Source organism: Polyodon spathula, chromosome 15 (genome assembly GCF_017654505.1).
Source record: "Polyodon spathula isolate WHYD16114869_AA chromosome 15, ASM1765450v1, whole genome shotgun sequence".
NCBI classification, from domain to species: Eukaryota; Metazoa; Chordata; class Actinopteri; order Acipenseriformes; family Polyodontidae; genus Polyodon; species Polyodon spathula.
Window position 1 is genome coordinate 32,514,960 of NC_054548.1, and position 13,609 is coordinate 32,528,568.

The following is a 13,609-nucleotide window of genomic DNA, read 5'->3' on the forward strand; positions in this document are numbered from 1 at the left end:
AGAGCTAGGAAGGAAATTAAAAGAGAAAACCAAAACTGTGGTATTTTCTGGTATACTACCGGCACCTTGCAAAGGACCATATGGACAGCTGGAAATAATTAATCTAAACGCATGACTGAAGACGTGGTGCACACGGGAAGGCTTCACCTATCTTGATCATTGGACCACATTCTACAACGAGGACTATCTGTATAGACGGGATGGACTGCACTTAAATAACAAGGGAACCAGTCTACTTGGAGAAAAGATCCTCGAGCAGGTTCGGAAGCATTTAAACTAGAAAGGAAGGGGGGAGAAATCAACAAAAAAACAGAAGGGAGACCGCATCAAAACAAGAACAACAACTCAGGTAAGACAACCATTAAATGTATTTATCTAAATGCTAGAAGTATCAGAAACAAAATTCTAGAACTTGAAGCTACTGCACTAACAGGTAACTATGATGTGATAGGTGTTACAGAAACGTGGTTGTCTGAGAGTGATGGGGATGAATATAATATTTGTGGGTATACACTGTATAGGAAAGACAGGCAGGACAGAAGAGGAGGAGGGGTAGCGCTATACATAAGAAACAGTCTTGAAGCCCAGGTGTTAAACCTGGACAAAGAAAATAAAACCGAATCAATATGGGTCAGAATAACAGACAAAAATTCAAAAGGGCATAATAATAGGAGCATGCTATAGACCGCCAGATTCAGACGGTGAGCACAATAATCTGTTATACAATGACATTAGAAATGCGTGTAGCAAAGGAGAAGCCATACTAATGGGGGATTTCAACTTCCCCCAAATAAAATGGGAAAACCCGGTGGGTAGCGCGAAGGATGAAATAGAAATGGTGGAAATGACAAATGACTGCTTCCTAACACAATTTGTCAAGGCACCGACTAGAGGGGAGGCATGCCTTGATTTAGTCTTTTCAAATAACGAAGATAGAATAACTAAAACAGAGGTCAGAGAACCACTGGCAAACTCAGACCACAACATGGTCTCATTTGAAGTGTTTTTTAAAACCCCAAAAGTAATGACTAAAGCTAAGGTTTACAATTTTAGAAAAGCAAACTATGAAGGTATGAAACAGAGACTAACAGAAGTAGACTGGAGTAAAATAGAGAAAACACCCACAGAAGAAGGATGGTTGTTCTTCAAAAATGTAGTACTAGAGGCACAAAACAATTATATCCCTAAAGTAGACAAATCTAAATGTAAAACTAAATTGCCAAAATGGTTTAATAGATCAATTAAAAAAAATATTCAGCGAAAAAAGGCACTTTATAGAGCATTAAAAAAGGACCAAAAAGAAAGTACGCAGAAAGAGTACACAGAACTGCAAACGCAAGTCAAAAAGGAAGTTAGAAAGGCCAAGAGAGAAATAGAAATGAACATTGCTAAGGGAGCTAAAACCAATTCCAAAATGTTTTTCCAATATTACAACAGCAAGAGAACATTCAAAGAGGAGATTAAATGTTTAAGAGATACAAATGGCAAAATCGTAGATGAAGAAAAAAAAATAGCAAATATATTAAATGATTACTTTTCACAAGTTTTTACAAAGGAAGATACTGACAACATGCCCCACATGTCATCCAGTTCCTATCCAGTTTTAAATAACTTTAGCATAACTGAGGCAGAAGTGTTAAAGGGACTAGGAGCTCTTAAAATAAACAAATCCCCTGGGCCGGATGAGATCCTCCCAGTAGTACTCAAAGAAATGAAAGAAGTAATTTACAAACCGCTAACCAAGATCATGCAGCAGTCTCTTGACACAGGGGTGGTACCGACAGACTGGAAAATTGCAAACATAATACCGATCCACAAAAAGGGAAACAAAACTGAACCAGGTAACTACAGACCAGTAAGCCTGACTTCTATTATATGCAAACTTATGGAAACTATAATAAGATCCAAAATGGAAAATTACCTATATGGTAACAGGGTCCTGGGAGACAGTCAACATGGTTTTAGGAAAGGGAGATCGTGTCTAACTAACTTGCTTGATTTTTTTGAGGATGCAACATCGATAATGGATAATTGCAAAGCATATGACATGGTTTATTTAGATTTCCAGAAAGCTTTTGACAAAGTCCCGCACAAAAGATTAATTCTCAAACTGAACGCAGTTGGGATTCAAGGAAACACATGTACATGGATTAGGGAGTGGTTAACATGTAGAAAACAGAAAGTACTGATTAGAGGAAAAACCTCAGAATGGAGTGTGGTAACCAGTGGTGTACCACAGGGATCAGTATTAGGTCCTCTGCTATTCCTAATCTACATTAATGATTTAGATTCTGGTATAGTAAGCAAACTTGTTAAATTTGCAGACGACACAAAAGTAGGAGGAGTGGCAAACACTGTTGCAGCAGCAAAGGTCATTCAAAATGATCTAGACAAGATTCAGAACTGGGCAGACACATGGCAAATGACATTTAATAGAGAAAAGTGTAAGGTACTGCACGCAGGAAATAAAAATGTACATTATAAATATCATATGGGAGATATTGAAATTGGAGAAGGAATCTATGAAAAAGACCTAGGAGTTTTTGTTGACTCAGAAATGTCTTCATCTAGACAATGTGGGGAAGCTATAAAAAAGGCCAACAAGATGCTAGGATACACTGTGAAAAGTGTTGAATTTAAATCAAGGGAAGTAATGTTAAAACTGTACAATGCACTAGTAAGACCTCATCTTGAATATTGTGTGCAGTTCTGGTCACCTCACTATAAAAAAGATATTGCTGCTCTAGAAAGAGTGCAAAGAGGAGCGACCAGAATTATTCCGGGCTTAAAAGGCATGTCATATGCAGACAGGCTAAAAGAATTGAATCTGTTCAGTCTTGAACAAAGAAGACTACGTGGCGACCTCATTCAAGCATTCAAAATTCTAAAAGGTATTGACAGTGTCGACCCAAGGGACTTTTTCAGCCTGAAAAAAGAAACAAGGACCAGGGGTCACAAATGGAGTTTAGAAAAAGGGGCATTCAGAACAGAAAATAGGAGACACTTTTTTACACAGAGAATTGTGAGGGTCTGGAATCAACTCCCCAGTAATGTTGTTGAAGCTGACACCCTGGGATCCTTCAAGAAGCTGCTTGATGAGATTTTGGAATCAATAAGCTACTAACAACCAAACGAGCAAGATGGGCCGAATGGCCTCCTCTTGTTTGTAAACTTTCTTATGTTCTTATGTAAACAAAACTCACATACACACAAGAAGATAGATAACAGTAGCTAGCTAGCTAGCTAGTGAACGAAAGGCGTTGATGTGAGGCACAGAGAGCAGAAGCCTAGGTCTGGGCGTGCCAAACACTGCTACCACTCTGCCAGCTTTCTAAAAAAATTGCCCAGAGAGAGAACACCTACAGTGGTCTACTCGTGTGTTCCATCTGCTCCATCCAATCACCTTCTTTGCATCACCTCTGCCATACATGCACAGCCAAACACAACGCAGCAAAAATAGCATATCTCCCGGTCGCCAATTTTTTTTTAAGGCCTTTGAAAACTGTATTTAAGACATTATAAGACCTGAAATTTAGGAAAATGAATTTAAGACGTAACCCGCAGAAACCCTTCTAACTTGGCTTCTTTCTTTGATCGCTCCACTTTACATTGAAATCCTCATTCCCTTATCAGCTGGGTTGTAACCAGAATAAAGATGCTGAGACACATATGTGCCAAGGAACGTGCTCAACACAGACTGAGGTGTTCTTGGTTATCCTTACAAGCACTACTACAGAGAAAAAGACATTGACAATTTTTTTTTTTTTTTTTTTTCATAGATCAGATAATGCACAGCTGAGCATTACTGTAGGAGTCTGGATATCATAACTGTTTTGTTAATTTGTGGGGGGTTAATAAATATTTATTAAGATCTTTATTTTTTTAAATGCAAAAACTTTAAAATATGCCTTTTTAATTGTTAGTGAAAACGTGCATTTTCAAGGGTATTAAGTCCTATGTAGCTACCGTAAGAATGATGCTTGATTCTGAATAGTTGAAAAAGAATGAGGAATTTCTATACATAAACAGTGAACATATACACATAATATCCTATTATAAAAGCAGTATTTTACAAACAGTGTGAACACAATACAAACAGTGGCTCTCAAAAGTATTCACCCCCCTTTTCCACATTTTAATGTGCTACAAAATAGAATCAAAATTGATTTAATTAGGAGTCTCTGCCAATGGTCAACACAAAAAAGTCCATAATGCCAAAGTGAAAAATAAAATCTTCAAATTGTTCTAAATTAATTACAAATATAAAACAGAAAATAATTGATTGCATAAGTATTCACCCCCTTGAGTCAATATTTGGTAGAGGCACCTTTGGCAGCAATTAGAGCCATGAGTCCATTTGGATTATTCTCTACCAGCTTTGCACATCTGGACACTGAAATTCATTGTCCTGCTGGAAGATGAATCTTCTCCCAAGTCCCAGGTCTCTTGCAGGTTTTCCTCCAGGATTTCTCTGTACTTTGCTGCATCCACTTTGCCCTCTATCTTCACGAGCTTTCCAGGCCCTGACGCAGAGAAGCATCCCCATAGCATGATGCTGCCACCACCATGCTTCACGGTAGGGATGGTGTTCTCAGAATGATATGCGGTGTTAGGCTTGTGCCAAACACAGCGCTTAGCGTTGAGGCCAAAAAGCTCTATTTTGGTCTCATCAGACCATAGAATCTTTTTCCACTTGGTCTCAGAGTCTCCCACATGCCTCCTGGCAAACTCTAGCAGAGATTTGAGGTGAGTTTTTTTTCAACAATGGCTTTCTTCTTGCCTCTCTCCCATAAAGGCCATTTTTGTGTGATCACGTGTCTACTGTTGCCATCTCCCAGCTGAGCCGTGGAAGACTAACTCCTTTAGAGTTGCCATAGGCCTCTTGGTGGCCTCCCTGACTAGTTCCCTTCTCGCCCAGATACACAGTTTTTGAGGACGGCTTCTTCTAGACAGATTCACAGTATGCCATATTCTCTCCATTTCTTAATAATGGACTTTACTGTGCTCCGGGGGATATTCAATGCCTTGGAAATGTTCTTATATCCTACCCCTGATTGGTGCTTTTGAAGAACCTTATTCCAGATTTGCTTTGAATGTTCCTTCGTCTCCATGGTGTAGTTTTTGTTAGGAAATGTAGTAACCAACTGTGGGACCTCCCAGAGACAGGTGTATTTAACCTGAAATCATGAGAAACACCTTACTTGCACACAGGTGGACTCCATTCAACTAATTATGTGACTTCTAAAGACAATTGATTGCACCAGAGCTTATTTAGGTGTGTCACAGCAAAGGGGGTGAATACTTATGCAATCAATTATTTTCTGTTTTATATTTGTAATTAATTTAGAACAATTTGTAGATTTTATTTTTCACTTTGACATTATGGACTTTGTGTTGATCAGTGGCAAAAACTCCTAATTCAATCCATTTTGATTCCATGTTGTAACACAGCAAAATGTGGAAAAGTCCAAGCAGGGTGAATACTGTTGAGAGCCGCTGTAGAGATTATTTACTTAGAGATTATTTACTTATTAGAGATTATTTTCTCAAAATAAGTAAGACAGTTCGTCGTTCCATTATTATCAGTAATAATAAAAAAGTAACAGATTTAGATTGTTTATGTTGTAAAAACATAATAAAGCACATGACAGAATAAATGTTCTAATATAAAATGATCAAATATTAATAAATCGGGTTTACAGTGTTTTTCTGTTTACTTCTTATTGTAAACAAGCTCCTCAATGTTTTCTCTCTGCAAGTTGCTGAAAACTTTCTCTGCCCTTTTAAATATAAATGCCCCTCTCAGTCACATGGAAAAAAAAAACATGAAAGGCAAAGTATGGTGGCCCAGAAAGGCAATAAAACTAAACATGTTTATTTTTATTTTTATTGCGTTTCCCCGATCACGGGCCCAGAATATCACTTCAGCATGATCGTGCATGCATGAACACAGAGCTTAAAGGGTTACATTTACCAATTACCCTGTGTAGACCTAATAAAATGTTTCATAAAATTATACTAAAGTGACGAATACCGCCAAATGCAAAAATATTAAAAGAAACAACATATACTGAAATGAGTCTCGTTTATCCGATTTACTTTGTTGCTGCATTTTATCAGGCTATGGACTGAATTCGAGTGTAAGGGTCTTACATTAGCTACAGTTATACTCAGATGTGATTTGCCACTTACAGTCGACTGCGGCAACAATGGGAGTACCAGGAAAATAATAAATAAAAGTTAACATCTGTTAATACATTATTTAATTCTTTCTACATTGTGTCTAATTGTATAATTAATTGTGTAATAGTACGTCCCGTTCCTTGTCTGCACAAAATGCAGTTTGGTTTTTCGGTTTACCGAAAACCAATTGGACGTCAAAAACAGCTGAAATGTCTATGAAAAAACAAACCATAAGCAACCTCCATCCTTAATATATAATATACATTTACTACCAATGCCTATAGTCACTGAATGGGATAGTGCTTCTTCACTTTACATCAAATAAATATTGTTCCTGTCTTGCACAAGCACCCCCTGGCTTTGCATGTCTTCCATCATACAGAGGGGTTACAGTTTTGTTCAATGGCTTTCAGTACCCCCACTTTAAAAACTGTTCCAGTGCCTCTTGTCTTGCAGACTAACTAATATGTATTTTGTAGAATAAATATCCCACCTAATCATTCTGCACTAGTAGTAAATTGATTTTATGAAAAAGGGGACGACCCAACCGAACCAAGGTTGCATGCGAGCAGGTGGATGGTTGCCGTGTTTACCTTGGTGACAATATCACGGTGCCCGTGGCTGGAAGCGAGGTGAAGAGGCGTGTCATCCCCCCGGTTCATCACATTGATCCGTGCCCCTCGCATGATCAGCATGTCCACAACATTAGAGCGGCCTTCCCTACAGGCCCAGTGCAGCGGGCTAAAACCATGATCATCTCTATGGAAGAGAGAAAGAAATGATTTACATTTTTTAAAATCTATCACTACATTAACAGATATTATATGTTTCACTGTTTTATACTGATAACTCCTACAGTCCATCCAAAATTTCACTGTTAAAAATTATATTTAATCTGCAGCAAATATATGCCTCTAATATCCAGCAGCTAAAGTACTTTTTCACTGATGCCCTAAATAGTGCTATAACATTGTTTTCAGGTCAAATAAAAGCACTGATGTGACGATCACTCTTGCTGTTAACAACTTTACAAGATACACTATATTATTAAATAACTTTAGCATAACTGAGGCAGAAGTGTTAAAGGGACTAGGAGCTCTTAAAATAAACAAATCCCCTGGGCCAGATGAGATCCTCCCAGTAGTACTCAAAGAAATGAAAGGAGTTATTTACAAACCGCTAACCAAGATCATGCAGCAGTCTCTTGACACAGGGGTGGTACCGACAGACTGGAAAATTGAAAATGTAATACCGATCCACAAAAAGGGAAACAAAACTGAACCAGGTAACTACAGACCAGTAAGCCTGACTTCTATTATATGCAAACTTATGGAAACTATAATAAGATCCAAAATGGAAAATTACCTATATGGTAACAGGGTCCTGGGAGACAGTCAACATGGTTTTAGGAAAGGGAGATCGTGTCTAACTAACTTGCTTGATTTTTTTGAGGATGCAACATCGATAATGGTTAATTGCAAAGCATATGACATGGTTTATTTAGATTTCCAGAAAGCTTTTGACAAAGTCCCGCACAAAAGATTAATTCTCAAACTGAACGCAGTTGGGATTCAAGGAAACATATGTACATAGATTAGGGAGTGGTTAACATGTAGAAAACAGAAAGTACTTATTAGAGGAGAAACCTCGGAATGGAGTGTGGTAACCAGCGGTGTACCACAGGGATCAGTATTAGGTCCTCTGCTATTCCTAATCTACATTAATGATTTAGATTCTGGTATAGTAAGCAAAATTGTTAAATTTGCAGACGACACAAAAGTAGGAGGAGTGGCAAACACTGTTGCAGCAGCAAAGGTCATTCAAAATGATCTAGACAAGATTCAGAACTGGGCAGACACATGGCAAATGACATTTAATAGAGAAAAGTGTAAGGTTCTGCACGCAGGAAATAAAAATGTACATTATATATATCATATGGGAGATATTGAAATTGGAGAAGGAATCTATGAAAAAGACCTAGGAGTTTTTGTTGACTCAGAAATGTCTTCATCTAGACAATGTGGGGAAGCTATAAAAAAGGCTAACAAGATGCTCGGATACATTGTGAAAAGTGTTGAATTTAAATCAAGGGAAGTAATGTTAAAACTGTACAATGCACTAGTAAGTCCTCATCTTGAATATTGTGTGCAGTTCTGGTCACCTCGCTATAAAAAAGATATTGCTGCTCTAGAAAGAGTGCAAAGAAGAGCGACCAGAATTATTCCGGGCTTAAAAGGCATGTCATATGCAGACAGGCTAAAAGAATTGAATCTGTTCGGTCTTGAACAAAGAAGACTACGTGGCGACCTAATTCAAGCATTCAAAATTCTAAAAGGTATTGACAGTGTCGACCCAAGGGACTTTTTCAGCCTGAAAAAAGAAACAAGGACCAGGGGTCACAAATGGAGATTAGACAAGGGGGCATACAGAACAGAAAATAGGATGCACTTTTTTACACAGAGAATTGTGAGGGTCTGGAATCAACTCCCCAATAATGTTGTTGAAGCTGACACCGTGGGATCCTTCACCGAATGGCCTCCTCTCGTTTGTAAACTTTCTTATGTTCTTATGTTCTTATTAATATGCTCAAATCATTTGTATACTATTGCTGTAACGGTATAAAATTAGTGCTGAGATATTCTCTCAATTTAAATATTTGTTCGTTTTCAAAAAGTAGCATGACATTATATGGCTCTGAACGCAGGTAGAGACAGCACAGCATAGCAGCAGGAGCAGGGGGCGCGGCCTCTGTATGTGTGCCTTCAATGTGTTACCTATTGTAACATCTTGCTGTAAAATAAAGTAGAAAAATATCCCAGGAGTAAATAAGTTGTGTAGGCCTTACATTACCACAGGGAATTAACTACAAAACAAAGGATGTTTTGTTTATTCCCTAAATAAATAGTCCAAGTTAACATCGTATTTTATTTATTTTGTACTTTTTTTCATTCTAGCTTTTGTCGTTTCTTCACAGTAAACAAGGGCCATAGACTTGTTTTCATTCATATAAAACAGAGGTTCATGGATGTCAAGTCTCAAGGTTTACCCGTGGAAACTCACGGTTATTCACAATTTTGTGAGTCTCACGGCTCTGCAATGGATACTCACGTTTTTTCATAAAAGTTTGACATTGTTTGCAAGGCTGCGAAACCCTTTAACATGATAAAGCACAGGGCTCTACATCTAGATTTTTAACTACTGACCCCTTGAGCCACTGAGCTAGTGTTTTTACTGGCCCGGATGCAATTTTATCTGGCCCAATATATTTATATATTGTTTCATGATGGTTTTTATTTTCAGTATGTTTCTAACTGTGTATTTCAACCAAAGAGAACCCACATCTCAAAACAAAGTGACCAAACGAAGCCTTTCAATATGTTACTTCAGTCATTAAACATGTGTATAGCAAGTGCTAAAAGAAGTACGGTAATCCAAACTTGGGTAACATTGCAATTAGAAAGGCAATTTAACGTTATGATGAACATAAAGACATACTAAATGTTAAGCACAACAACGCAGTGACTGTAAGAAAAGGCAAGATACTTGGAGTTGGAACGGAGTTTTATTTATTTTTTTAATTTTTTTTTTAACTCTGGACTGCTGTTCAATGTAAAACATCTACTGTTGACTGTGAATGGATGGAGTAACGGCAACATTTGCACTGACCATTAAAAGCACAACCAGGTATCCTTGTTTTTTACTTATTTACAGGTTATTGAATAAACAAAGTAACTTGACTTCAATTCATCTGATGTCAGTACCCGATGGCTAGTTGTAATTAGTAATGTTATTAAACTATTGTAATGTTGGAATGTATTTTTTATTTTGGCTAGGTTACAATATTTACACTAAGATTATGTTAGAAATATTATTTGTTAGAATTAAACAGATGTAGAATATTTAGGTTGCTATATTATAGGTGTTATTTTATTCTGAATACACTACAACAAAAATTATTATTTGGTGGTTTGCGCAATATTATGCTACTGTCGCTTTAATCAGAACAGATACTGTGACGTTGCTGCTCACTGAGTTGTGTGTATTTTAATTCAGTAAACAGAAGAAAAAACATATGCCTAAGTAAATAGGGTACAGAGTGAAGAAATCTCATCTTGGACATTGTTTGAACACTTTGTGAACCCGGCTAAACTTTACTGACTTACACTGTTATGCTGTCTGCTTGTGCACATGCATTTGCCTTTACTCTTGGTAGCGTAAGGGCCTAGAGTTCGGGTAATCGAATACACAAAATAGTTGCACCCTGTGTATTCAAATAGGGAACTATTCAAAATTCCCATCCCTGATCCTAATAATAAACACTATTAAAACAATATTCATAATACAAAATAATAGCAATCCTACCTAGAGCCTCTCCCAAGTCAGCGCCAATCTTGCTGAGTGATACCAGCGAGTCCTGGAAAGATTCTGAACGGCATTTTTCACCTGAACACATCGGATCCCAAAAAGTTAGACTTATTGTGTGAGAGGCTGGATACGATGTAAACGAAATGTTGAATTCACAACAAATAAAGCTGCTGTTCTATCTGCAAAAAAATACTTTTTTTTTTCTCTGTCATAATGAAGCCTCCACTCTAAATGTTCATCTTCATTTTTTTTCATAATTACATTTTTTGATTTATTGATTTCAGCACTTTCCTTTTGGCTTATTGGTTGGTTAGTTGTAGAAAACCCTATTTGTAAACGATTTGCCACGGGAACGAATACCAACACAGCACTTCGGTACAGTCTCAGATTCTGACTGTACAACAAATATGACACGCGGCGGGAAATATTAATTCGTTCCTAGTTATGTTTTTAGTAAAAATAAAAAATGACAATAGAGTTGCAGCTAGTGTCATCTTACTTGATGTGTCTGTGTGCTGCTTAAAATTAATGCTTTGTTTATGACACACACAGTATATACAGTGGCTTGCAAAAGTATTCAGACCCCTGACCAATTCTCTCCTATTACCGAATTACAAATGTTACACTGAAATTTCGTTCTGTTTGATATTTTATTTTAAAACATTGAAACTCAGAAAATCAATTATTGTAAGGTGACACTGGTTTTATGTTGGGAAATATTTAAGAAAAATAAAAAACGGAAATATCTTGCTTGCATAAGTATTCAACCCCTGTACTATGGAAGCTCCCAGTTTGCACCGATGAAAGAAATTGCCCTAACGAGGACACAATTACCTTACCATTGGCCTCCACCTGTGAACCATTAAAGTTGCTGTCACATTTTCTGGATAAAAACCCCACTGTTGAAGGATCAATGGTAAGGCTGTGAATCTGAAGGAAAATGAAGACCAAAGAGCATTCTACAGAACTTAGAGATAAAGTAATAGAAATGCATAGATTAGGGAAAGGGTACAAATTAATATCAAAGTGTTTAGATATCCTAGTGAGCACAGTTGGATCAATAATCAGGAAGTGGAAGCTGCATCACACCACCCAGGCACTGCCAAGAAAAGGCCGTCCCTCAAAACTCAGCGCTCAAACAAGAAGGAGACTTGTGAGAGAAGCCACAGAGAGGCCAACAATCACTCTGAAGGCGCTACAGAGTTCAGTGGATGGGAGTGGAGTAATGGTGCACCAGTCAACCATATCAACAGCTCTGCATAACACTGGCCTGAATGGGAAGGTGGCAAGAAAGAAGCCTTTACTCAAAAAGTACCATCTGAAAGCATGTCTGGAGTTTGCCAGAAAGCATGAGAGTGACCCAGCTGCGATGTGGGAAAAGGTTTTGTGGTCAGATGAGACCAAGATAGAGCTTTTTGGCCAAAACTCAAAGCACTATGTGTGGCGCAAACCTAACACTGCCCATGCCTCAAGACACACCATCCCTACAGTGAAGTATGGTGGTGGCAGCATCATGATGTGGGGATGCTTCTCATCAGCAGGGACTGGGCATCTTGTTACAACTGAAGGAAGAATGGATAGAGCAAAATACAGGAAAATACTGCAAGAGAATCTGCTTCACTCCGCTAAAAAACTGGAGCTTGGGAGGAAATTCACCTTTCAGCAGGACAATGATCCCAAGCACAAGGCCAAAGCAACACTGGAATGGCTCAAGAACAAAAAGGTGAATGTCCTACAGTGGCCCAGTCAAAGTCCTGATCTCAATCCCATTGAGAATCTGTGGCACTATTAGAAAATTGCAGTCCACAGGCGTCGTCCAACCAACCTGAACAACCTGGAGCAAATCTGCCAAGAAGAATGGGCCAAAATCACTCCGACACTGTGTGCAAAGCTGGTACATACTTACCCCAAAAGACTTAAAGCTGTTATTGCAGCAAAAGGTGGCTCTACTAAATATTAGTTTGGGGGTTGAATACTTATGCAAGCAAGATATTTCAGTTTTTTATTTTTTATTAAAAATATTTCCCAACATAAAACCAATGTCACCTTACAATAATTGATTTTGAGTTTCAGTATTTAAAAATAAAATATCAAACAGAATGCAATTTCAATGTACCATTTGTAATTCAGTAATATGAGAGAATTGGTCAAGGGTCTGAATACTTTTGCAAGTCACTGTATGTCAATAAAGTAAAGCAGTAATATGATGGTAAATTATATCTTTATATACTGACATTATTAGTTTTAATATGTATTATTTTTAGTACTGTTTCTACTATTCAAGCTATTAATATAATTTATTTAATTATCTTGCTAAACAGAAAAACAACTTTTATGAGACCCAAGACATGTGGATTACAGAAGAGATAAACCATACAAAAAACTGTGAAATTTCTGATCAGCTCTCTGATGAGCAGCTTGGCGTTAAGTTTTCATCAGGTATGTAAATACACCACGTTTAGATAATTATGCACCCAATTAACAAAAAAACAGAAGGGAGACCGTATCAAAACAAGGACAAGAACTCAGGTAAGACAACCATTAAATGTATTTATCTAAATGCTAGAAGTATCAGAAACAACATTTTAGAACTAAGCTACTGCACTAACAAGTAACTATGATGCGATAGGTGTTACAGAAACTTGGTTGTCTGAGAGCGATGGGGACGAATATAATATTTGTGGGTATACACTGTATAGGAAAAACAGGCAGGACAGAAAGAAGGAGGGGTAGCGCTATATATAAGAAACAGTCTTGAAGCCCAGGTGTTAAACCTGGACAAAAAAAACAAAGCCAAATCAATATGGGTCAGAATAACAAACAAAAATTCAAGGGCATAATAATAGGTTCATGCTATAGACCACCAGATTCAGACGGTGAGCAAAATAATCTGTTATACAATGACATTAGAAATGCGTGTAGCAAAGGAGAAGCCATACTAATGGGGGATTTCAACTTCTCCCATATACAATGGGAAAAACCAGTGAGGAACAAGACGGACGAAATTGAAATGGTGGAAATGACAAATGATTGCTTCCTAACACAATTTGTCAAGGCACCG

At 37.6% G+C, this 13,609-nt stretch overlaps 1 protein-coding gene across 2 annotated transcripts in view; it reads right to left on the reverse strand.

The window, feature by feature from the left end:
- LOC121327760 (integrin-linked protein kinase) overlaps positions 1 to 13,609 on the reverse strand; it is a 130,160-nt gene that overhangs the window by 91,728 nt on the left and 24,823 nt on the right. For both annotated transcript variants that reach the window (XM_041271945.1, XM_041271944.1), the window contains exon 3: positions 6,777 to 6,942. In XM_041271945.1, the coding sequence (XP_041127879.1) occupies positions 6,777 to 6,942 (166 nt within the window). The remainder of the gene's footprint in view (positions 1 to 6,776; positions 6,943 to 13,609) is intronic.